This window comes from Sipha flava, unplaced genomic scaffold (assembly GCF_003268045.1).
Source record: "Sipha flava isolate LNK unplaced genomic scaffold, YSA_version1 478_pilon_pilon, whole genome shotgun sequence".
Lineage (NCBI taxonomy): Eukaryota > Metazoa > Arthropoda > Insecta > Hemiptera > Aphididae > Sipha > Sipha flava.
The window spans coordinates 11231-37741 of record NW_020273271.1 but is presented as its reverse complement, the minus strand read 5'-3'; the positions used below and the strand labels follow the sequence as shown (position 1 = coordinate 37741).

The following is a 26511-nucleotide window of genomic DNA, read 5'->3' as shown; positions in this document are numbered from 1 at the left end:
GATTCATTGGTAAAGCAACATCAAGATCAAGGAAGTCATTAAATTAAAAATTATTTAAAAAACAATACAATATTATTAAAAGAAATTTTTATTTTTAAATATAATGTAATTAATATTATGACTTGTTATGAATACAAGTAATATGAGTAAAAAATGTTATTCGATTAAGAGTACTAAATAGTTATTTTTTATTCTGCCATTGAATATTATTTATAAAAAGGTCGCAGGAAAAATTTGGTAAATATCTTGGGTCGCCACTACACAAAGGTTAAGAACCGATGTTTTAGAAGATATAAAATGAACATTAAATACAATCAAGGTTTACTCATTAATAGTACGAGTTTAAAATGTATTAATCTTGAAAAATTCAAATGCATATTCATTATTGATATATATATATTATTATTTTGACAATATTTAGGGTTATGTATGAGTAGTATTTTATAAGTAAATTAAGTCATACTCATAACATAAAACTTGAATTATCTGTCAAGTACATCTATTTTTAAATTATAAATGTACTGTTACGATTTATATAAAGATTTACATTAAAAAGAAAAGATTAAAAAACATTAAAAAACAAAAGATTTACTTAGATAACATGGACCAAAAAATATAATTCTTTAAATATAGGTAGTATTGTAAATTTTTTTCCAAGATTACTTCATCTACAAATTTCTCATTAAATTCAAACAAATTTCATCTCATGATCTGAGCATAGTTAGGTAGGTAAGGTTTTTAATAAATTTATCTAAATCGCTGTTTCACAACCGCTATACCGAGAGGTAAATTAAATGACCCGAGATGTAAATTGATATTTAATACAACAATGCATATAAAATTATATTATTTAAAATTTATGGATTTAAGAATTCTAATTTAATTATTTTTATCAAATTTCAGTACACAATTACTGTTTTTTAGTATCATTACTAATTAGAGATTACTAATTTAATAAAACATAAATTATGTTGTATAAAATAATTATTTTTACCAAATTTAATAGAGAATTGTGATGTCATTCATAAGATTCAACACTATAAAATAGTTTATATTAATTGTAAAATATTTTATTTGATCATCACTCGAGCAGTTATAACTAGTAATATAGATATAATCTTTACTAAGTACTTTATTTTAATACAATATACTTAAGGTATGTGGGCACTTAATCTTTTAATGATGTAACATTTTGTTTTTATTGTAATAACATACACAGTCATTTACCTATATCTCGTTCTACTCTACAGTTAAATGTCTACTTAACAGCACTATAAGTACTTTAAATTAAAAAAATAATAATAATAATAATTAAACTAATCATTTTATTTTATATTCGTTCTTATTTAATGCTATACCTAAGTACTTTGTTGAATGGTAGCAACTCTATATTATATAGGTAGATATACAATATACTACAGATAGGATAACATTTCTCTTATAGTAGATAGAAATAATTTTTCACAAAATACTTGTAAAATATTTATATTCCTCGAGAATAACGAACTATATATTTGATAATAGTTGGTAAATACTACCTATTATTATCATAATATAAAATTAATTAATCGGATAGCATATATAATATATACATAAAAAATAAATAAATAATTATTTTATTTAATTCAACGAGAGGACATTGTACCACTGTACACAGCGACGAAATTGTACATTTTACGTACGCACATGAAATAAATATAAGACCAGTTAAGATTAATTTTCACGAACAAGTGTGCGTGTATCAGTCAATATATATTTCATCATCATACGTTTCATATACATCAAAAGTCTGTAGAAAATAGTACACAATATAAAAAAAAAAGTGTATAAAAATAAAATAGTGATGTTGCCAGAATAATATTCACGATCTTAGTAAAATTATCCCCACTCTCGCAAGAATAATTACTTGGTACTTTGATATATTCCGTTCCGACAGGTGTTCAAACCATTCTATTGTATGTAGATTAAGCGATTTAGGTACACAAGCACCCGATACAAGTTGTAGTGTGTAAATGATTTGATTTAAAACGTGTATAAATAGGTATGGATATGTATATGCTTTTATGTATCAATATTATATAAATTATATTGTAGGTACGGCGTTGGGCAACCACTTGCTCTCGAAGACGGCACCGTGCTTTTAGTAACCGTAGCAGAGCGTTTATCCAAGCAAAACTTTTCTCATCATATTGCTATCGGTACTATCGCCGTCCACATTTTTGTGGTTGACTATGCACTTGGACGAGCAAAGGTACTGTAGCAACGGAATACGGTATTTTCCGCAGAAGTCCACGAACTTGATATGTTCGACGCGATCGTCGAAAAATACACCTGACAAAAAAAAAAAAAAAAAAAATTAAATATACTGAATTTTTAATAGTACATACAGTCAGTAGATAGTTTAAGAAAATCTTCATGTATTATCGATAAGCATCATTTGGACAGTCTAAAATATTATAAGCGAAAATGGGGAGGAGGCTGTAATCCTCATCAGAATTAGAGAACTAGTTAAAATTCACTCATAAGGAACAAATAATTGAAGTTCTACGTGAATACCTAAATAGTACTAGATTCAGGTGCGGATACAAGGGGGGCTCATGGGAGCGATGCCCCCCCAAAATTTCACGAAACAGAACAAAAAAAAAATTATAATATTATATGCCAAGCAATGATAAAAATTATATTTTTTCTACAGCAACTATGTACCTATTGACATGTTTTCAAAAACCAAAAGAAAATTAGATTTTGCTTCATAATTTTTAATTAAATTTAATATTTTTTTTATTGTTTTTAAATAAAAAGTTTTCTTTTCAATGTACCTGCCTATTTTTTTTTTACACTTTTAGTTGAAAGTTTATTCCTTTACAGTGTTAAAAATATTTATGGTAAACGGTAATACTTATAATATTACAGAATAATTGAATTTTTCATATTATATTATTTATAATATTTATTATATTATATTATATTATATCCATAATATAAAATGTCCCCCCTAATAATTACTCTGAATCTGCACCTGAATACATTACATTATTACAAACACACTTTCAGAAGAAAAACAATATTCTGCTATAAATATTATAATTATTAATTTATATTAAATATATTTTAAAAGAAAAATTTTTCAGCAAATTTTATCTCTCGTAGACCACGGAATAACGAATTCTGGGATTCATAGGTACTAATTGCAAACTATTCGATAACGATCTCCGAAGACACTGATCATACGTGTCCCCCTGATTTTTTATAATGGACACCCTTATCAAAGGGTAAGATTATTTATTACCAAAAAATATTAATTTTAAATTATATTAGTATTTTTATTATTATTACAAAATGAAAGAATATTACTAACCTTTACACTTAGGGTTGACACAATGATGTGCGCTTGATAAGTATTCAATCAGATTGTAAGGTAAATCACGTTCTCCGAACTGTACGTCGTTAATTTTTACTGATCTAGCAGACAACTCGAGTAAAGATGGTGGATTATGCGTCATATCACTAACGAATCTCACAACCAATGGATTGTCCCTTAGGCTTAACTAAAAATAAAAAAAAATCCCTAAATTATTTAGATTCTAGATTTTATATTAACTTCTTAAAGATCCTAATATTGTATTATTGTTAGTTAATTTGTTAAATAACACTATTGCGAGGGCCGCTTTTATAACAGCATACACGACGGGTTCTGCACTTTATTTGCATTAGTTGGACCTAAATAACTATATCGTACTATAATGATATAGTTATGTAAGTTTATTTCCCTGCATAAATGAATGTATAGTTTATATAACTATTCCTCTTTAAAATATAATATTATATATCTACTTCATTTGAATATAATGTAAACAGACTGGTTCAGAAAACCGTCGAAAAAACTTAACGGTACAATTATTTATTTTTTCGCTATATACATCGATTTCTTATTCATCAAATTGAATCACTAAAGTTATCACTTAGTTAATTTTAAAATTTGTATTTTTACCAAAATAATTTTATGTATAAAGTCTTTTAATGATTCTAAATTATACTGTTGTTAATATTCTATGTAAACTCATTCATTTTTTAGATTACACGATATGGTAATTCACTACTTATTTGTGGTACAGGTGGTTAATGTGCAAGTAAGGATTTGTAAACTAAATTTTTTCATTATAATACGACACCCAATTAAAATAAAAAACGTATACATTGTTTTTATCACACATAATATATATAGTTTTTATTGTAATAATACTAAAAAATAAAATTAAGAGAGCTTTATAAATATCACTGAAACTTTCTGTCGTGTACCTACTAAATGTGTGACGTTTTACAATGAATGGATCAGGTTAGATTTAAATATTTTTTCTAATTTATCAAATGTTTTAAATAATCAATCCATAGAAACGAATTACATTAAGGTTAAAAACTTCTTCTGTAAAACGATTATATAATATAGTATGGATTCGTCCTTCTAATAAAAAATTAATAATAACCAGGGCTCGGGACCTACATCACTTAAAATTATTAAAATAAGCGCTTAAAAAATGCTTAAAAATATCATTATAAGCACTAAAATAAGCATTTAAAAATTTTTAAATTAAGCAAAAATATATATTAAAAAAAAAGCTATAAAATTCTAACTAAAAAATCAAACAAAATAAAAATAAATCTTCAATTTCAAGACTTTAAGGATTTTATGGTTTTTCTAAGGGATTTTTCTGAAAAATAAATGTAAACTGTTCTCTCTGTTCTTGATCATTCTGACATTTGACACTCAGTTCTATTTTCACATTGGAATATCTTTAATAACCCTACAACGATGCCTTAGATGACGACGAACTACGTGACAACGTAGATTAGAATTAATTTTAATTTTAATTCTATAAAAAACAACTTTATAGGGGAAAACTATAAAAACGTAAAAAAAACTGGTCAAATAAGCAAAAAAAAGCACTTTAAAATTTCATAATTGTCAAGTTATTTCTTGATAAACACTTTTATAGCACTCTGCTACATTTTAAGTTAATCCATAAAAATAAGCAAATATTTTTACTTCCGAGCCCTGATAATAACCAAATGATTACTGATAATAAATTTCCGAACTACATATTTACTGTATTATATGTACAGATATTATACGTCATGAATAATTAATTTTTTTATAATTAAAAGAGGTCGAGTATACAGTATACTTGTAGAGTATTTATTTAAATATAAATTAAAGGTATTAGATAGAAAGTTTGTAGGTTATAATTACATTTTAATAAGCATTTGGCATAATAATAAAATTAAAATAGTGATTCACTGTAAGAAAATTTTGATTTTTAACTGTTAAAAAGGTAAAATGCATCTAGGTTATATTATATTTTTATTTTTAAATATTTTCTTCAAACCTGAACAATTATGTGAAATTATGTTTTATGTTTTATTTTACAATTATGTTTTTTCTCCGAAAAACGCAGCAAATATATACAGAAAATATGTTTTATATTTGCATAAAATAAATGAATAAAATCATAAATTTGTTTCCCAAAGTGTCTACAAATAACTTAAAATCCTGTCCAATCTTTGTAAGTGTAGATTTCCTACTTATAAATGGCCATCTTCGATGTATATTTCCGGTTGCTTCCAAGGGCGCATTTAATGGGGGGGAATTCTCCCCCCCATGGCACGTATTTTTTTTGAATATAATACATTGATTTATTTAAAAAGTGTATGTATAAATAATAAGAAATATAAATTACTAGTCTATCATTATAATATGATAATAAATTCAATAATATGTTTATTTGGTCACGGGTATCAATTTTTGTTTATCTTCTTATATCATAACATTTTTGGTTGTGGAACAGTGGTATTATCTTTCATGAATATTGCTATGGTTATAGACATTTACAACCATAACCGAAGTATTTATCAGATAATATAAAGTAATTTAAAGTAACACTTTTTTTTACCACATATTTATTAGTTAATCATTTTTTGATGCATTTATGCATATTGTATATTTTTGTATTTATTAGAGCTATATAAGTCCTTAATAATATTACTTGCCTATTTTATTTTATAACATAATATCTGGTACTTTTTGTTGTGCACAGGTATTTAGTCATTCTTTTGTCCACAAATGCATGCATATTTGTGTATTTTATAGAGCTAGAAGCCCCTAACCCAAATAATAATCATAGTAACTAACAATATTTTTTTTCATATTCTTTAACTTGCAAATATTGGCCAAAAATATATTTTTGTAAATTGAAAACATGGTTAAGATCAAGAATAGGCCAGCATAGACTAACAGGTTTGGCTTTGTTGCATGTACATAAAAATATTATTGTATCCATTGATGAAACAATCAACAAATTTGCCAAAATGAAAAAAAGGAAATTTGGAATTTGTTATTTGACTATTTATCAACCTTATGTTTTATACTTAGATATTTGTTTAATTAAGTTATCTATCTCAATTGTTTTTTAAAGTTTTTTAAAAATAATTATAGGTACTATTACTACTATGATTATTGTTGTTTTTTTTTTATACAGGATTCAGACTGAAGGTACAATTTTAATATAAGAACTATTTGTGTTATTATTATTAATACTTATTTTATATGCAGTAGATTTTAAATGTATTTATTAAATAAATATAGATATAACGTTAGACATCTGGCTACCGCTGCGGTGATTAAATTATACTCAGGTAATTTCTTAAGACTATATTTCTGATTAGCAAACTTAATATCGTTTGGTGTGAAAGCTTTAGTAGGTAGATAAAGAGGAAGAGAAAGAAACTATTTTACTAAATTGGTATTCTGAGGAATTTGTAACTCAGTGTGAGAGCTGAAGGTTTCTACTAAGTGGTTTTTTAGAAGTTTGGCTTAATCAGAATCTGTAGAAGCGAAACCATCATCAGATTTAATTAATGGGGTGTTTGAAATTGTGTGTTTTAGGGACTTTTTAGTAGCATCCTGAAGGCTTTTATTAGGTAACAGATTAGAAATATAGTTGACTAAAGATTGGTTTTTCTGTTGAGTTAAGACTTTTTATAAAGACTTTGCCAAATTATTAAAATGTTGTCTATGTGATGGAAGGCGAGTGTTGATAAAGAGCTACGCTAGCTAAAGATAAAGAGCTAGCTCTACGCTTATTAGCTATCAGGATGTGTATATGTTCAGGAATAAAAAACAATAATTTGAACGCAGCTTTTGTAAAGGGGTAGCATCCCAAGCTGCAGTATGAATTACATTTGAAAATTTATTTATTGAATCATCAATTTCCTGAGTAGTTCTGAAACTAACCTTTATATTTACATTTTAGTCAACGAGATCATGAAATTTAAGTTTAATTTAAGCAGATTATACCCAGTTATGGGAATATATCAATGTTCAGTGGAATGAATTTTCAAAATTTGCGCAATATCAATGCATTTATTCTGGAGAAAAAGTTGAACCTCATTTACGTGATTTTTAAGACCGTTAGCATTAAACTGAAGAACTAGTATAGAGTTACTTGTAGACGGAAGCATTACTTTTTATCTCAAAGACTTGAGACTACTTTAGAGAGAAGGGCTTTTAAAGGATTAATTAATTCTTTGAACTCGTTGAAAAAAAAAAATGAAAAAAAAAAATGAAACTTGCAATGAATATATTTATATCTGGAAGAGGAACTGTGTCATTGGCGTGAGATTTGGAAGTAGTTTTAGCATAAATATAATTCTAGACAGGTGAGTGTATTGATGAGTGATTCACTGGTTGGGTTTCTTATACATGAGAATTTTTTTTACTAAAATTATTAAATAATTGATTACTTGGCTTTGGTTTTTAGCGTCGTTGGATATTTCTTTAGATCGTACAGCCTTGTAACTTGACGGATGGTTTCCGGAACAGAGTGTGTACTTTGGAGGGGCATCCCGGAAGTTTGGACATTCGTATGTCATATGATGAGCACCACAGCAGATACAGCGTGCCGAATAACCGCAATAAGATTTGGTGTGTCCATATTCTTGGCAGTTTAAGCACTGACTTATGATTTTAGGTTTGTATGGCTCTTCCACTTTTATTATTATATGAAGTAGTGACGTGAGTTTGTATATGTCATTCGACTGTTCAGTTGGTACGAGATCCAAGAAAAACAGAGGTATTGGATTTTTATTTATCTTATACAGAACACTTGAAACTTGTCTAACTTCAAATAGATGGGGGTTTCAAGTTCAGATTTGATTAATTCAGTTGGAATTTTTGGATGAAGATTCCAAATCAATACTCGTATTAGTTTATCTTCCTTATGTTGAAAAGTATGAAATTTAGCTTTCTGGTCTCTCAAAAAGTAGACCAAAGCTATCTACGAGTCAGGGATTTTTGTCTTTATTTCCAAGCAATCTGTCGATGATTTGTAATAGAAGTTATCTACTCCAATTAATTCGATAAGTTTAGTGCACAGATCAAGAAAATTGTATATGCATCTTACGAAAATTGGAGGCGGTTATAGAGAATTTGGTTCGGTGTGTATGGTGCTCATATGATGTTGAAAAGGATCTGTGTTGTTATCATCCATTGGAGTTTTGAATGGAGGATCATTTTGCGATAATATTTCAAACCAATTAAAGGTAAAAAACAGTTTTTTGTTTTTATTTGCATTTGCGGGTGTTTGTGATAAGCTATGATTGAAAGAACTCGAATGAAGTCTTTTAGTTTTAGACGTCCATTCGTCTTCCGAGGTTTTATTATTATTTGAAGTATCCATTTTTTCGGTAATATTTAATAATGAAACAGGATATACGTTAAGCTTATTCAGAAAAAATGTGCATGTTGAAAAAAAAGAAACTTTATACAAATAAAATGTAACTGGTATTTTAAAATTATTTTGGACATTAATTTGAAATCATTTTGGCGCAATTGTATCTAGAAAATAAGATAAGGTTGTTTTGTATAGCGGAACGCAACACTTTAGTTTTAAGAAAACTAAAATAAAAATATCAATTTTCTTCCACACATTACTACGAAATATTATAAAATATAATACGTACTATAAATATTCTCATATCTCAGAAATGTATTTTTACTTATATGTATAGTAAAAATGTAATGTGCATTCTTTATAGAACAAATTTACAGCATTATTAATCTAACCGAATTCCATACTCTATATTATGTCTATGAATATTATATATGCACTAACCCAATAATAATATTTTGGCTATACTGATTATTAAGCTATAATCAAAAAATTTTACTCATAAGAGTACATGATAGTTGACTAATACCAAATAATTGAAATTATAAATATTTCCATTATTGTAAATATACAATTTTAAATTTATTAAAAAATTTATAAATTAATATTTTTATTAAATTATTTTTCAAACATTTTAATTAAATTTTATAATTAAAAATATTTTAACTGTAAATGAATTTAACCTACGTGTGCAAAATTACAAAATCAGTGTAAATTTATGATTTTAATGTCCAAAACCAAATTTTAACTATCACATTATCATCATTATATGTGAAGATATTGATGTAAAATTATATATTAGATGCATATAAGATAATAATTATGATGTAGTATATAAAAGATTTGGTACAAAGTTCACATTTACCACGTTGGTTTGAGAAAAGTATATAAGTTATATTACATCTTCGAGTAGGTGCAAAATATTTTATCATTACATAACATACAATAGTCAATAAACATACACATTTATTAGTAGGACGCGAATTTTTATGTAATAAAAATGTCAAAATATGTAAATATTTATATTGTTATTTTTGTCAAAATATGTATTGAAAATCATGAAATATTTAACAGCAAAAAATGTGTATTTTTAATTGTTTAAAAAAAAGTAATATAGATATAGAATTCTGAAAAATAACATAATTTTGTTTTGTAATTTAATTTATTCATCTTCATTTCAGTCGTATTCGAAACAGTTTGAAACAATGTACATTTGGAGATTTTTAAATTTAAATGTGGGGTGGTTAGGTATTTAATATATAATATATTAATATATATAATTGATTTGTATCGGCTGAAAAAGCGTTCCACGTCAACCGAGGGGCATATTTCATACATATTTGATATATCAGATGGTGCAAATTCAATCCATTGATGGGTTTTCATTTGTATTTAGAAGAATATTTCTTATAGTTTTATGTTTTATAAACCAACATTTTTAGCTAGTACGTCATTTATTTATTTTTTATTATCACTCCAGATTCTCGTGGGACTTAATTTAATGTAATTGCTTCATTTTCCACTATTACTAGGCTTTCAACTAACTTGATTCGATTAATTTGCTAAAATATATGCTAAATTATTTTTTAGCTCATTATTTTGCATAATATCTATTGCTTTTACAATAGAAATTGCATTATCTGAATTAAGATTTAACCACGTACCCTACCAAGTAATGATTGGCTTAGGAGGATGGCATAAATTAGGATATAACTCCTTCAATTTTACTACTCTACTAGGAGCTTTTAGGAATACTTTTTTTATGGTAGCAATTAATGAATCAATAAATGGAAACTGTGCTCCAACTGTTTCAGCTACACGATGAAATCCGTGCACTAAACATGTTAAATGTAATATTTTCGGATAAAATGTAGTCAAAATCTTTCTAACTTTTACAATACATGGTGCAACATCCGATAAGAACAACAAAACATTTTCGTGATGTATGCCTTGTGGTCATAAAAAAACCCATTGCATCATTAAAAAATATTGCGATTGTTTAATGATTGCACTTAGTTAGTTCACCACAGCTTAAAACAATTGGTCTGGAATGTTTGGAATTTAATTTTCCTATTATACAATTGACGATATACCGAACATCTACATTTGTATGTTTCATCAACTGAGACCCATATAGGAACATTGCCAATAATATCTCAAATTTTAAAAAGCGTTTCATTATAAATAACTTCAACGTAATTTTTTCGAAGAATGTTTTTTTCGGGAACAGCTTGCCTAGTGTACTTTTCCAAGAACATTTTAAAAGTTAAATTTTTTAATTTAGTAAGTGGGATGTCAGCCTTGATTAATGTTCGACATAAATCGGTATTAAAAGTCAGAGGTGGATAGGTAGTTTTTTTGTTACACGGAAATATTTTAATGGGGCCACCAAAATGAAAAAAAAAATTGCTTATAAAAAATGTTTTATATTTACTCATCCTAATTTAATTTAAATAATTTAATTAAAAAAAAAAAAAATAATACATTTTCATGAAAAAATTAACGGTATCGAGGGAGCCACCGACATAATATAGGGCGAGGGCCCCAGGGAAAATCCCTTTTTCCTTATGGGCCTTTTCACCCCTGTTAAAATTTGATTTATTATTCGAAGATACTGAAGAGGTGATGAAATTCTGATTGAATATGATTTTCCTAACTTAATTTTCTTTATGCTTTGATGTATTTATATGCTGAGTTATTAAAGAACGTTGCAAACAAGATGCATATTGTCCACAAACTACACAAAGTAACACGTGCCTATCATTCTTAAAATTTTCATTAGAGAATTCTAAAAGGTTTTAAGTTACTTTTGCTTTTTATTGAAAGAATTAGAAATTAATATTTATTAGTGTTATACATGTACAAAATTAAAATTAAACGAATATTAACTCACAACGTAAAAAACACATACGAAAACAGCGGACTGAATAAATATACACGTATTATACACGCACAACAGCACAACAGCAGACTGAATTATACTAACACTAACCGATATGGTGACATAAAAAATCCTAATCAATATTATCATATATTTTATTTCGAGTTCATACGCGCGACGTCGATAAAGTCGAAAAACCGATAAAAATTGTACAATAGAATTATGGTTATTTTTAAAATTTCTGGAAATTTATTAAGTACCTACATTTATAAAATATTAAATATTTGTAAAACATGAATTTATTTGTAAACCATTTAAAAATATGTATTTACATAAAAATCTGCACCTTATTTATTAGTATTTAAGGTGTATATTATATTTGATAATATTTCGCAGTAACGAGTGGAAGAAAATTATAATTTTTAAATTTTTTCCAATAGCAAAAAAATAATAGTTTTATTAAATTTATATAATCATACGTATATAGGTTATAAGTGTATTATATATAGGGCCGGATTTAGACTTTCGGATGCCCTAGGGAAATCGATTTTTCAAGGCCCCTAGCAGTATAAAATTAACATTATCCATGTAGTAAAGGAAAAATTAAAAATTTGCATACTTGTCCGTTAAAATTATCTGCCTAAACTTTTTTATTTCAAGTTTAAAATACCACTGTTCATACTTCACAAATCACAAATTTCTGTATGTATAATAATATCATAGTTTAATTAAATTAAATTTACAGTAAATACTAATTAGTTAGTATTAGTAAGTAATAAAAAAAAAAAAAATTTTTATAAATATGGTACTTTTAGAAGTAATAGGTATGACTTAAAAAAATTAGATATACATTTGGTTTTTTTAATATCATTTTCAATTTTTTCTTCCTTTTGATTTTTTTAATTTTCGATTAGCAGCGCCACTTCTCTGGACTCATTTCATATTTTGAAATTCAAAATATTTTATACCTATCATAAATTGTTACTAAGACCCAAAAATAATGTCTATAAATTAAGTTGCATTAATTAATATATACTATTAAAATTAAATTTCAAACCATTTAACTCGTTACTTATAAGGCTATATGCATTGTATTATAATTATAAGTTACGTAGGTGTATAATTTAATTTTTTAATCACATCACAACTTAAAAAAATAAAATAATTTATCATTAATTTGTAAATACATGACGATCAGTAAAATATACCTAAATATTTAGTATAATTTTATTAGATTATATTAAATATTGTAACTATTTAATAGGGTTGATTACCCACAGTTATAGGAGCCCTCATATACAAAAATACTAAAAATAAAAAATAATAAAATCAGCATACCGATATTATTTTGCAAAGTTTTAATTTTCATTGTAATTTCCTTCTTTTCCCCTCTATTCTTGGAAATAAATTACCTATGTAATAAATATAATAATTGGTAAAGAATGTTATTTTTTAAAGGATGTAAATTCTAAAAAATAATAAAACAGTCTATTGTATTTTAATTTTTTTCACCAAAGAAATTATTTTTATCATTTAGTTATTAACGGGTGATATGCAAAATACCTATGAATTACTTTATTAATCCATTACACTCCACCTGAACAATATAATGATCAAGTAAGAAATTAACGTGTATTTTTAGAACAAAATAGAGTCTTAACCTATCATACTTAGACGATATGTGAACAGTATAACTATGAATATTTTTTTTTTTTTTAGTTTATTAAAATATATAAAATTTACAATCTGTATAAAAAAAAAATACAATAAGCAAATATGTTAACAATATATGACGGACAAGAAACAGCGATTTGGGAACCTATCCAGTGATAGGACCCATGACGTGACTGCTAAACTAGCACATTTTCAGTCTAAAAGATCACGACACCAACGACGTTTGAGCCGACGGGGGGGGGGGGGGGGGCGGGGGGGGGGGCGGGGGGGGGGGGGGGGGGGGGGGGGGGGGGTTGTCCGGGATTGATACCGTGTGTTGATTTGCGATAAGTGGGTTGGGATGGAGAAATAATTTTGAGTGGAACTTTTTGTAGTAAGTTTTAACTAAATTATCAACTGCTTCTATGTTTAAATCTTTGTGGAGGGTATGATTGGAAATATACCAAGGAGCGGACGTGATTGTATGGAGAGAGATCGATTGGAAGGCTTCGATAGTTTCTAATTGTGGTGGTTTGGCACAACCCCATATTTGTGCACCATATGACCAGATTGGACGTAGCATTGCTTTATATAAAATTAATTTATTATGAAGTGGAAGTTTAGATTTTAGTATGGGACGTAATAGGTGTAGTCTAGAATTGAGTGACTTTCTTTTGTTTTTAAGGTGAGGGCCCGAGGTTAAACGTTTGTCTAAAATAATACCAAGGTATTTTACTTGAGATGAGGAGGGAATAGGAATTTCATGGAGGGTGGGAGTGGGCAGATTTTTTTTATTTAGAGTGAAAGGAACATGAACAGATTTGGCGGCATTAATTTTAATTTTCCAATTAGAGGACCAGTTATCTATAAGATCTAGGTGGTTTTGAAGGGCGTTGAATGCTACGGTTGGATTCTTATTGGATGATAAGATCGCTGTGTCGTCAGCGTAGGTAGCTATGATGGTGTCATTGGTTTGAGGGATGTCAGAAGAGAAAATATTGTAGAGATCAGGAGAGAGATCGCTTCCTTGAGGAACACCTGCTAGGATTGGAAAGACAGAAGAAAAAGAATTGCTTTGACGAACTTTAAAGGTTCTATTTTCAAGGTAAGAGCGAATTAGTAAGTAAAGTGGAGCAGGGAGGAATAGTTTCAGTTTATATAGTAAGCCATTGTGCCAAACCCTGTCAAAGGCTTGAGCCACATCTAGGAAGACTGCCGGGCAATAGTTTTTATTTTCGAAGGAGGAAGAAATTTTGTCGACTAGTCTGTGAACCTGTTGTATAGTGGAGTGGTGTGCTCGAAAACCAAACTGAGCGTCGGGAATAATTTTATGTGATTCAATTATTGGTCTAAGTCTTTTTAAAATAATCTTCTCGAATAGCTTACCAATCACTGGGAGTAGACTAATGGGTCTATATGAGGTTGCAATATTGGTTGGTTTTCCTGGTTTAAGTATGAGGATAACAATTGATAATTTCCAGATGGTAGGGAAATAAGACAATCTTAACATGGAATTAAATAAGAAAGTTAGCAAAAGGATTGTTTTTTTGGGGAGATATTTTAAAATCTTATTTGTTATTAAGTCATGACCTGGGGATTTGTTGGGCTTCAATCTTTGGATCAAGTTAGCAACTTCATATGGGGAGACATGTTTAATAGGGAGAGACATTGGTAGTGGAGCATCAAGAAAATCTTTTATTTTGGCTAGTTGTGTGGTACTTGGAGTAATATCAAGGTGAGGTTTGAAAATATTCGAGAGGTGTTCCCCAAAAAGTTTGGCCTTATCTAAGTCTGAAAGAGCGAGCGATCCATCTGCTTTTTCAATAGGACAAGAGAATTCTTTTAATTTTAGCATGTTTTTAGTTGTTTTCCACAATGTACCGTCTTGTGTGTTTAAAAATTTAAATTTTGTGACAAAAAGGTCATTTTTGTATTTTTGGATTAGTTTTTTAATGGTGTTAGATAGATTATTGAAAGCTGACTTGTCTGAAGGTAGTCTAGATCTTTGCCAACGGGAGCGAGCCCTGCGTTTTTCAGCAATTAAAATATTTATATTCGGAGGCAGGATAAAAGATTTGAGATTTGAGTGACATTTCTGATTGGAAGGATAAGAGCACTCGTAGACAGCTGATTGAATTGATTTAACTAATTGATGAGCTGCGGATTCAATTTCATTGCATGTTTTAAGGGAAATTTTTAGGTTCGTAGAATTTTCTAATTTTGATGAAAATTGTTTCCAGTTAATTGGACCTTTGGAAAGGGAGGGACACGAAGGAGTTAGAGTTGGGAGCTCCATAATTTTTAGTAGAACGGGTGAATGATCAGAAGATAGGTCACATATGTTTTGAATAGTATGATTTATATGGTTGGGTATTGACGATATAAAAAAGTCCAGTAGGTCAGGTTGACGGTTCGAATGAGTAGGCCAGTAAGTAGGACCAGGGGGTGAAATAGTTGAAAAGCCGTTCATTTGAATGGAATTATAAAATAGGTATCCTCTACGATTTTCGACACGGCTGCCCCATAGGGGGTGCTTGGCATTAAAATCACCACCGGCGATGAAGTTGCGCCCTAAGGAGTAAAAAAACTGATCTAAGTGGAGTTGAGATATTTGAGGTGAAGGAGGACAGTACACTGCAGAAACAGTAATAGGAGTATGATTTATTGAAATTGAAATGCTGGTTGCTTGGATAGAGGGGATTTGATAACTCGGCAGAGGATGATGTTGGATTATGGAAGATATTAGAATTGCGGAACCCGCGTGAGACGTACCATCTGGATGGTTGGTTTTGTAAGTGTTGGCGCGGCAAGTGTTTTAAATAATATAGAACATACTTGTTCGCCATAAAATAAATTAAACATAAATTGAATAATAAAAACTGTATAATTGAATAATTAAATAAATATGTGGCCCTACAACGGCTCAACAATAATAATAAATAATTCAAGGGTGTGGCCCACACGAAACAATAAATAAATATACAATCATATATAATAATAACAATGCCCTTGGCGGATAGGCCCGTCGGCCTTAAACAAATAAATAGCACAAATATGGTCGACCAATACTCACAATCACCAACGAAGTCTACAGCGCTGACAAAGAACAAACACGATGAAACCACGTTTTGCACAATGGCTATTGGCAAGTGACCACCCTAGAATATGGGACAATTAATGAAAGGCAATACAAATTGCGCTGAACGACACTTACCAAACAGCCGACACGATACAAAACAAAAACACAGAAAAACGTGGTTTGAAGAAGATGGCTGTAGACCAACGCCCGAAACAGCAGCAGAAAGAATTGGTGTGCACACCACGACGAACACGAAAAGAGAGCGAGCTGGTGCCGACGACATTCAACACGAAGGCTCAGGTCGCCGAACACCACAATGAAGATAAATGTCTCAGTGCCACCACACTAAACCAAAAATACACGAGAACTTATGAAACTTTGTGGCACTGAGAACATGACTTTTACTTTTACAAAAACATAACCGAAAACCTTTGAAAACGTGGAAATAACGGGCATTTACGCGCGACGATAACAGCGCGATTACGTACCCGGCCGGTCGCACACGGAGGCTTATCACCACCGCCGACGATGGCTACGGATACGCAACGCACCGCTACACATCGCACGAAAATGATAACAACAACAAAAATTACACAAACATAATCACATATTTAAATTAACATCAACAGTAAGTATTAAAGCCGGGGAAAAAATGACTGGAATTAGTTGAATAGTGAGTTTCGGTGATTAGAGCTATGTCGATTTGATTTACTATAAGAAAGTTAAGTAGTTCGGACTCATTCTGTTTGAGTCCGTTGGCATTCCAAAGAATGATTTTAAGAGTTTTATTGTTGGTGAGATTATTTGTCATTATGTGAAATAAGTTTATTTATTACAGTGGTGAGTAATTGAATTAGTGGATTAATCAGTTGTTTGAACTCGGTTAAAAAAGATGAAAGTTGATTATTTGAGATACTATCGGTGGAATTAGATTGGGAATCAGTTTTACTTAAAGAGCTATGGCTTTGAGGATTTTGTGTAAGGTTAGGAAAAATTTTGTTGTCATTCATGTTAGGAGGGGGAATGGGTCGTTACACTGGATAGCGTTTCCTGCTTATTTACAATAGTGTTATTATTTACATGATTTTTTAAATTTGAATTTGATTTGAAGTTTGAACGCTGTAAGCTTTTATGGACTGAACATCCTCGGTAGTTTGCGGTATGGTTTCCTCTACATAAGGCGCAGGTTGGAGGAGTATCTTTTGATTGTGTACACTGTGTAGTGGGATGGAAATCAGCACAACGAACACATCTGGGAGGATGAGCGCAGTATCCTTTAGAGTGGCCATATTCTTGGCACTTGGAACACTGAACGATTTCACGTCTTTTATGTGGCTCTTCTACCTTTATTTTGGTATGAAGCAGCGAGGTCAATTTGAAAATCTCATTATTGATTTGAGCGGGTTTAAGGTCAACAAAAAATATTGGGAGGGGACGTTTTGAAGATATGTGGATAACATTTGAAACTTGGCGGACAGAATATCCGATATCTTCAATGGCAGCACCTACTTCGGAAGTTGAAGAAGACGGATGCAAGTTGCGTATGACAATACGAAAAGCTTTATCTTCACGGGCTTGATAAGTGTGATATTCGGCATTGCCTATTTTCAGGTATTTTATGACTTCTCTGTACGAGTCAGGGTTGGTAGTGTTAATTTTAAGGTTATTGACTGATGACTTAAAGCTGAAGGACTGTGGGCCGATCAGCTTTATTAATTGATTTCTTAATTCAATGAAATCAGAAACGTTTCGTACAAATATTGGTGGAGGTAACGGGATGTGGTTTGGTTGATCGACATTATTCGTTTCAATATTGTTTACATTATCATTATCATTGTCCGGTACTTGGAGGTGGTTAAATCTATTTGAACTGACAAAGACGGGTTTTGATTTCTTATTGTCGGGTGTTCCGGTTGGGCTGGTAGAAGAAAGATTACGTTTTGAATTATATGTGACTAATTTAAAATCTGGGTCATTAGGAATATCGTCCGTAAAGACATCATTTGAAGTATCCGATAATGTTGAAACGTAATGTGTACGATTCGAATTATTATTAGACAGATTTGGTTTTATTGTGTTCGTATGTTTAATGGTAGTGTGAGAACTGCTCGATGACGGTCTATTAGTGCGGGTCATTATTAATGAGATAGGATAAGAACGACCGCCGGCTAGGCCGGGGAGTTCGAAGATAAGTATTACCTACTATAATTAACTATGAATATTTAAAAATCACTTAGTGCATGTCAAAATAAATATTTTAACGTAAGACAATAAAATAAAATAAATTATTTATATTAACTGAAAATTTGTTTTTGTATACACTTTTGATACCTATATTACGTCTATTTACATAGTTCAATAAATATTGAGCAATTTTATACCTAGTCTCGTGCCAGACTGGTGTAGTTCAAACTTCATCATTTAATGAGTCTACAAATATATACACAATTTAATTCAATAACAAAGATCACAAAGTTTACGCCCACAGAATAGTTCAACTCAGCCTTGGTTCCCTATTTCAGATATGAAATAATAATCATGTAACATTCAACAGTTATTAAAAACGTGAGGCAACGCTAGGTAAAAATATTGTAAACCGTTGTAGAAACCGATAGCAATTGTATTAGACACGCTATTTCAAACCCGTTGCTTTAATTTGACAAGTTATTGTACCTTATAAAAATTATTATCAACCTTAACTTATTATATTATTATGTTTTTAATTAATTCTTTAATGTTGATGAGTCTAGATACTCACTCAATAGCTTATGGCGAAGACCGGGCCATTGCTCGCCGGCCCACGTAAATATATAATAAAGGCCAAAAAAAGCCATATAATGAATTTTTTATATAAATGTATATAAAGAAACAATTTTGTTTCAAATGTATTTACCTCTGAGAGGCACTTCAATGATATGATTTCTATGGGTAGTGTGCGAAGTCTGTTTTTGTGTAACATCAATGATTTAAGATGTTTAAGATTGGCAATGGCCGGCGGCAAACTCTCCAGTGCATTGTCGCTCAAGTTCAGTGCTTTCAAATTGTCTAACATACCCAACGTCAAGGGTACTTCTGATAGGTGATTTCCACCTAAACACAAAAACTTCAACCTGAAATAAAAACATTATCCTCTGATTAGTGGCGAAAATTAGTAGACAGTTGTAAATAATGTACTGCAAATTTTATTTATTTAATAATTTTTATAGTCCTGTTACACAAAGCAACATGTATAGTATTAAAACACATTTGGTGATGAGTTTACTAACGATATCACTATATCGTGTATAAAAATAAGAAAAATATTTGTTAAACAGATTTAATTTTGATAACTTTTAACAGGAACCATGCAACGAAACTGTAATAGCTAATTACACTTAAAGTTTAACACTCCAATGAAAATAAAATATTACACCGACATCAGCTCATCAATACTTTATAAATATTAAGTAAATTAACTATTACGGCCTAAAAGGAACAATTGCATATATTATGTAATCATGTGATTAGTAAATAATATTTTATAAAATTTTATCAATGAGTACATTATCTGAATTATTAAAAGATTTTTCGATTTTATTACATTTATTGAGTGTTACGCAGTGTTGTGCTTTAGATAAATTTATCTGGACATGTTATCTAGATAAAAACTTCATATCGTTATCTTATCTAGATAAAAAAAAATTGACATCTAATTTTCATCTAGATAAAAATCATAGTCATCTAGATAATTCACAAAATCTGTACCTAATCGTTAGTAATAACTAATCTACTATTTTATCATTCAATATAAAATAAATAACTAAATAAGAAATTTCATTTGTATATTTACTTGCAAAAATTGGTTCTAAAATAGTTTTACATAAAATTTATTATTAATTATGAACAATGACAATTTATTATGTATATAGACATATATTACCTACATAATATGCATGGGAGGTAAGAATTATTTATAATTTCATAATATGGCCCATACGGGGAAGTCTCATGCCCATATTACTATTGTTCTGTGGTATTACGAACGCCGAAAGAGCATTTACAAGAATATTAGAACCAGAGATAACGCACCATAGGTCTAAACTAGTATTATTGCAGCTGCGCGGTAGATGGTTTATAAATACAGAAATAATTGTCGATAAGAAAATAGCAATATTACAATACGCATTACAATATTAATATTACGCTGTACCTACACAGAAATTGATCGTTTTCCATCATCATTCGACCGTCTTAAATTCAATATTTATATATAAATTATGTCCATTGTTCATGTAATCATGTGCTCTAAATAATTGTCATTACCGGACCCCAATTCTATGAATTCGTACTTTGACGTGTCTACATAATATTATTGTACAACAAAATAAATATTAGACGTGAGACTCCGTTATTTATTAAAAACTTGTACTGTACGCAGCGTACTCCATCCACAACGTGTTCAGTGTTTATCGTCAGATCGTCTTCATATTTTTCATAATTTTGTCTGTAACTTTCAATTTTATTTTATTGGTAAAATATTTTATATTTTGAAATGGATCGTTACATAATACAATCATTATCCAAGACTAAAAGAGTTCGCCTACAAACGGATGAAAATGTTGATGCCTTATATAAATATCTAGGTAAAAATTATTTTATCTATCTATATCTAGATAAATTTTTTTATCTAAGCACAAAACTGGTGTTACGTAATTATAAAATGATCTTAAAAATAATGTTTTTTAACGAAAATATTAATTTCACATGTCTTATTAATAGTAATAATATAATAAAATGGAAAAATGGATTATTTAGTAGTAAATAGTAAGACTAATCTTTTTATTAGACATGAGCAAACAAGTTTAGGAAATCATAATAATTGAAGTATTAAATCAAAATTAAAAAGTAATTTTTTAAACTAAAACGCGTTTCTCATCAATTTTCGGAGGCTGGTAACTACATTACATATATATATATATAATATATTACAAAATATATAAAATAAATATATTGACATTTATCCAGTGGCGTAGACATGATTTCTGAAAGGGGGGGATCAAAAAAAGAAAACGACATAACTAAATAGGATGGAAAAATTGAAAAAATTTCCCATCTCAAATTTTTTTTACTATTTTATAATTTTTTAAAAAATTTTAGATAGTAAAATATTTAACAATAGGAACAATCTGACGTCTGACGGCACTGCTATTTTTGTAAATGTGGGTACAATTATGAACTATGTTTCTCCACGAATCCATGATAGGTTCAATAAATTATCAATTATCCCGTGAATTTCTTTATTTTTAGGTTTCAGATAAATAAATAGAATGTACTATGTATACGCGGTGAACTAAATCCGTAACGATAATGATCTCATTCTCTTTTCTCATAACAACGATAGTATCCGATATTTTAAAGCCCAGGTTACATACATATTGTTATATACATAGTATTGTCTCTATAAATTATAAGATAAGCTATAATAAAGTATAATCATAGTCGTCATTGGCATTTCGACCAAAATACCAAATAAACATTACTTTGCTGTAAATAAACGAAAATAAAATTATAATGGTTTTTCAGTGTTGACTAAATTTTCAAAATTCAATAGCTCGATAGATTCACATCACAAAATATTTTTTTATACTGCATACTATATAATATAAGGAAAAACAAAAAATAAATAATAAAAAGCTAATGGGGGGATTTGACCCCCACGTCCCCCCCTTGTATACGCCACTGCATTTATCTTTATCAAGTACTGATTTCAAAACTATTTTCTCTATACCTACTTTACTGACGTATAATATTGTTTTTGGTCTTCCATCTATTTAAGTATTTTCTAAATAAAATTATAAGTATAAAGTGTAGTCCGCGAGTATACAGGAGTATACTTAAAACACGTGATTTAATACATTATAATAATTATTAATACGTATGCAACAAAAAAACATTTATTATCATTCATGGTTTATTAACATGGTTTATGTATTGTATTATAAAAAAACCAACAATAATTATTACTTTACCAACTTAATCTAACAAGTTAATAATCGAAATTCTCTTATGACATCTTTGTTAACAAAATAAATCAAAAACAATTCCTCACGAATTGATCACTAATTTTAATTTTACAGTAACTATAATATTTCTCAAATTAAAGATCTACGTAAGCTTAAATTTTTCCTCGTTAAATAAACTAATTTGATCTTGTAAAAAAAATTAAAAAATTAGGAACATAAGTCGTAGATACTTCAGAAATAATTCATAACAAACAATAAGTAATTCCTAATTTTTTAACTTCTTCCTAGTTAAAAAAACATAATGATCTGAGATCATAAGAAAATCTTAAATTCCAATTATATTGTCAAGCGAACAATAACAATGAACAGCTGAAATCGATTGATCTTGTGAGTTAAGCGAAAGTAATTGATGCGACAGTTGAAACTTTGTCTCGATTGTCAACCATCGTCGCTACGTATACGGCCCGTAATTATTTTTACAGCGTACAGTGTGAAAGACGGTGTAATCTGAAATGTTAAAAGACGGGCAAACATTCTTCATTGAACACAAGACACAGCGTTCATACGATTTATTACAATAGGAGTGGTGTACATTGATCGCCAGCGAAATTTGTTGGCCTAGTGTTTCCGTCGCGTATACTTGTACTGCGCACAGGAACGCGTTTAAACGTAATTCGAAGGGGAGACATTCGCACAGGGCAAATAATTGTTAACTGTACCAGTGATTGCTAAAATAAATCATGGGTATACGTCTTATTTCATGTAGTAACTATCATATGGTAGGTGCCAAAAAAACTCGCTCATAAACTCCACATCCTTAATTATGACTGCTTGATACCAAAAATTTGTTGTTAAATTATAATAAATTTGAATATTTCATTAAAAAAAAATAAAAAAAATAATTATAATATATCTGATACCGAATCATGTCACAAATATAACCACAAGTTGTATTATTTATATTTGTCAAATTACAAGCTATACGCTAGATACGGCTGTATCTACCTAACCTTCCAATACACCACTGAACTGTACGACCGCGCACAGACGGCACTACGATTCGGAGGTACTCGAACCCAAACAATCGTGTTATAGTTAGTCATTAATCGCGCAAGTGTTGCGCAATAATTGTGATTAGATTTTTTTTCTACTATTTCTATTATTATTTATCGGAAATACTGCGTGCACGTGTCCAGAACGTACGAATCATGCGCAATCGACGGAGCTATCGCATACAAAACGGTTCAGGTAACGTGCAACGAATCATGAGAGTAAACGCGCTTTCTGTACGGCAAGCACGACGTAACGCGACGTCGAACGTGCGGGTGCGACGCGTGCGGAGTGTAGCGCACGAGAAAAAAAAATCCCGTAACGCGTGTACCTGATGAGCTTGTTGATTTCCCTGGGTATCTCGACCAAGTTGTTGCTGCCCATGTACAGGTACTCGAGGGTGGTGACGGACAACAGTTGCTCGGGGAAATGCGACAACCGGTTGCCGCTGATGTTGAGCACCTTCAAGTGGGCGGCGTTGGCCAGCTGCTTTGGGAACCCGTCGTCGTCGATCAGATTGTTCTTGGCCACCAGCGTGTTGAGCGGCAGCTGGGCCACGAAGTCGGGCACGCGCGTCAGCCGGTTGTTGCTGATGTCGAGCACGCGGAGGTGCTGGAACCTGTTGATGGCCGGCGGCAGGGCGAGCATCGCGTTGTGGTTGAGCAACATCGCGTCGATGCCGTCCGGCCGGTTCCGCGCACACACCTCCTCCAAGTGCTTCTGGATGGTGTCGCCGTCCAGCAGCAGGTAGTTCAGGTCCATAGTTCGGACGGACTCGCCGTCATCCATCGGCGTGTCGCTGTCGCTGCTCTCGGATGTCGAACCGTAGTACCCGTTGAACATGATGACGACGGCGATAGCGATGATGACGATGATGATAGTGATGTCACTCGATGGTACGGCGTGATGTGTCCACAGGTTCGACGCAGTGTAAGTGTGTACGTTGTACGTGACGCGTTTGTCGGCTAAGTAATCACCACCGGGCTTAATTTAGGTTTGTCGTTGTTGAGCGAATGTGACCGGCAGCGGCGTTGGTAAAGACGTGTTCGCTCACGACGTCTCGCAACGTTTGCGTGAATATACGTACACGTACGGGGCAGTACACGGAGCGTGATGCGCGCGCGCGTTCGACTCGGCGGTAAATGAAAACGTTTTGCGGTCGCGGGACCAGTTATAGACGTCAAACCGAATACACTCGACCGATAAAAAGAAACGTACGCGCGCGAAGGACTTCCATTCAACGGCGATAAAAAAAATATAATAAACGTATCATGCGAATCCCACAGCGGTCTTCGCATCGCATTATTATTACTATTATTATTATTATTATTATTATTATTATTGTTATTAACGCTTGTGTGCGCGCGCAATAACATAATCTACGTTCGGAGAACGGACATGTATAATGTGTATAGTAATTATGATAATTGATAAACTACACGCGTGTGCATTAATCGAATCGAACGAAGTACAAATCGAAATTAGAGCACAAGTCCGATTATAACGGTGGAAACAAATTTCGTAGGAAATCGTGTAAATTCTGATGGTAAACAGCGAGCTAAATATTGGCATAGGATAAAGTTTGAAAATCGTAACTTTTAACTCAGTATGTGTGTTGGGGGGGGAGAGGGGAACGTGGGAATATACAAATCTGTAAGCGGTTTTGGTGCACGGTAAAGTGTCATGTTATTTTCGGGATAGGTAGTGCGAATTTTTGCAAATCATTTGCATATGAAGATATTCAAAAACAATTTCCGGCGTGTTAACGCATCTCCAACTTCCCGCGGGTATTTTAAACACCACGCCTAACCCAAAAGCATGCAATTGCGAAAATTATTATGTCTGTATATCCATAATCCATGTTTGCATAAAAATATTTATTTGTTTTTATTCTATAAAAAAGAATTAAGGAAAAATACTCAAATGTTTTCTATGAATTATTTTATCGATCATAAAATAATATTTTGAACACCAATTTACACAAATCATACTAAACTCGGTTTTAAATTAATAAATCATTAAGCTTGACAATTATATAATAATAATAATAATAATAATAATAATAATAATATTTATTGTTATAAAATCAATAAATAAACAAACATCCTAAGGGGTAGGAATATTGTAATAATTATTAAGTGAAAATGTATATTAATTATTTGAATTATAAATACAAGTCTTTAACGTGGTGCAAGAATCAAAAAAAAAAAAATCAAAATATTTATGTTGATTGCATAACATTGGTAAACGACACATCGGACTATTAGAAAAGTAATTTGTTTTTGACTGTTGTATAGTAAAAGGAGGGTTATGTCTAGAATTGAAAGAGGGTACTTTAAAAATTTTTGTAATAGTTCAGGACAGTCAATTTCTCCATTCAAGATTTTATAAACAAAAGTAGCATCAAAAACTAACCGTCTGGTCTTAAGTGACTTTAAACCTGCAAAGTTTGCAATCTCATCTATATTTTGGTTTAATCTCATTATTTTATACGCATAAAAACGGAGGAAATTTCTCTGGACTTTTTCTAATTTGCTGATAAATTGTAATTGATTTGGATTCCATAATACCGTGCCGAATTCAAATGATGATCTTACTAATAAACAATATAAAACTTTCAAACATATAGGGTTATTAAAATCATGGGATGTACGTTTGATGAACCCTAACATACGAAGACTGGTCCCATATATTTTATTTATATGTACATTAAAGGATAAATCGACTGCCAGAATAATACCTAGATCTTGTACTTGATTAACAGAATTAAGAGGGACGCCATTTATATAATGAATTTATATGGAATTTAGAGCGGTTGAAAGAAATATGAACACATTTAGAGGTATTAAGGAATATGCCATTTAATGAACACCATAATGAGAATTGATCTAAATCGTGTTGTAAGGAAATGGTATCTTCATCAGAACGATTAGACATGTATAATTTCATATCATCGGCAAATAGTAGAAAATTATAAGTATTGAAACATTTATTTAGGTCATTAATAAATAATAGAAAAATCAATGGGGATAAACGACCACCTTGTGGAACTCTTGACGTAACGTTAATAATATTAGAAATAGAATTACCAATTTGTATTAATTGGGAGCGTTTACTTAAATA

General features: G+C 30.4%; 1 protein-coding gene across 1 annotated transcript; it reads right to left on the bottom strand.

The window, feature by feature from the left end:
* Positions 1-1707: 1707 nt before the first annotated feature.
* On the bottom strand, positions 1708-24645 carry LOC112689856 (leucine-rich repeat-containing protein 58). Its single transcript, XM_025563728.1, has 4 exons — positions 23720-24645; positions 19230-19446; positions 3359-3548; positions 1708-2331 (listed from the first exon to the last, which is right to left on the bottom strand). Exons 1-4 carry the CDS (start codon positions 24229-24231, stop codon positions 2162-2164), a joined length of 1089 nt encoding a protein of 362 aa, XP_025419513.1. The 5' UTR covers positions 24232-24645; the 3' UTR covers positions 1708-2161.
* Between the last annotated feature and the right edge of the window lie 1866 nt (positions 24646-26511).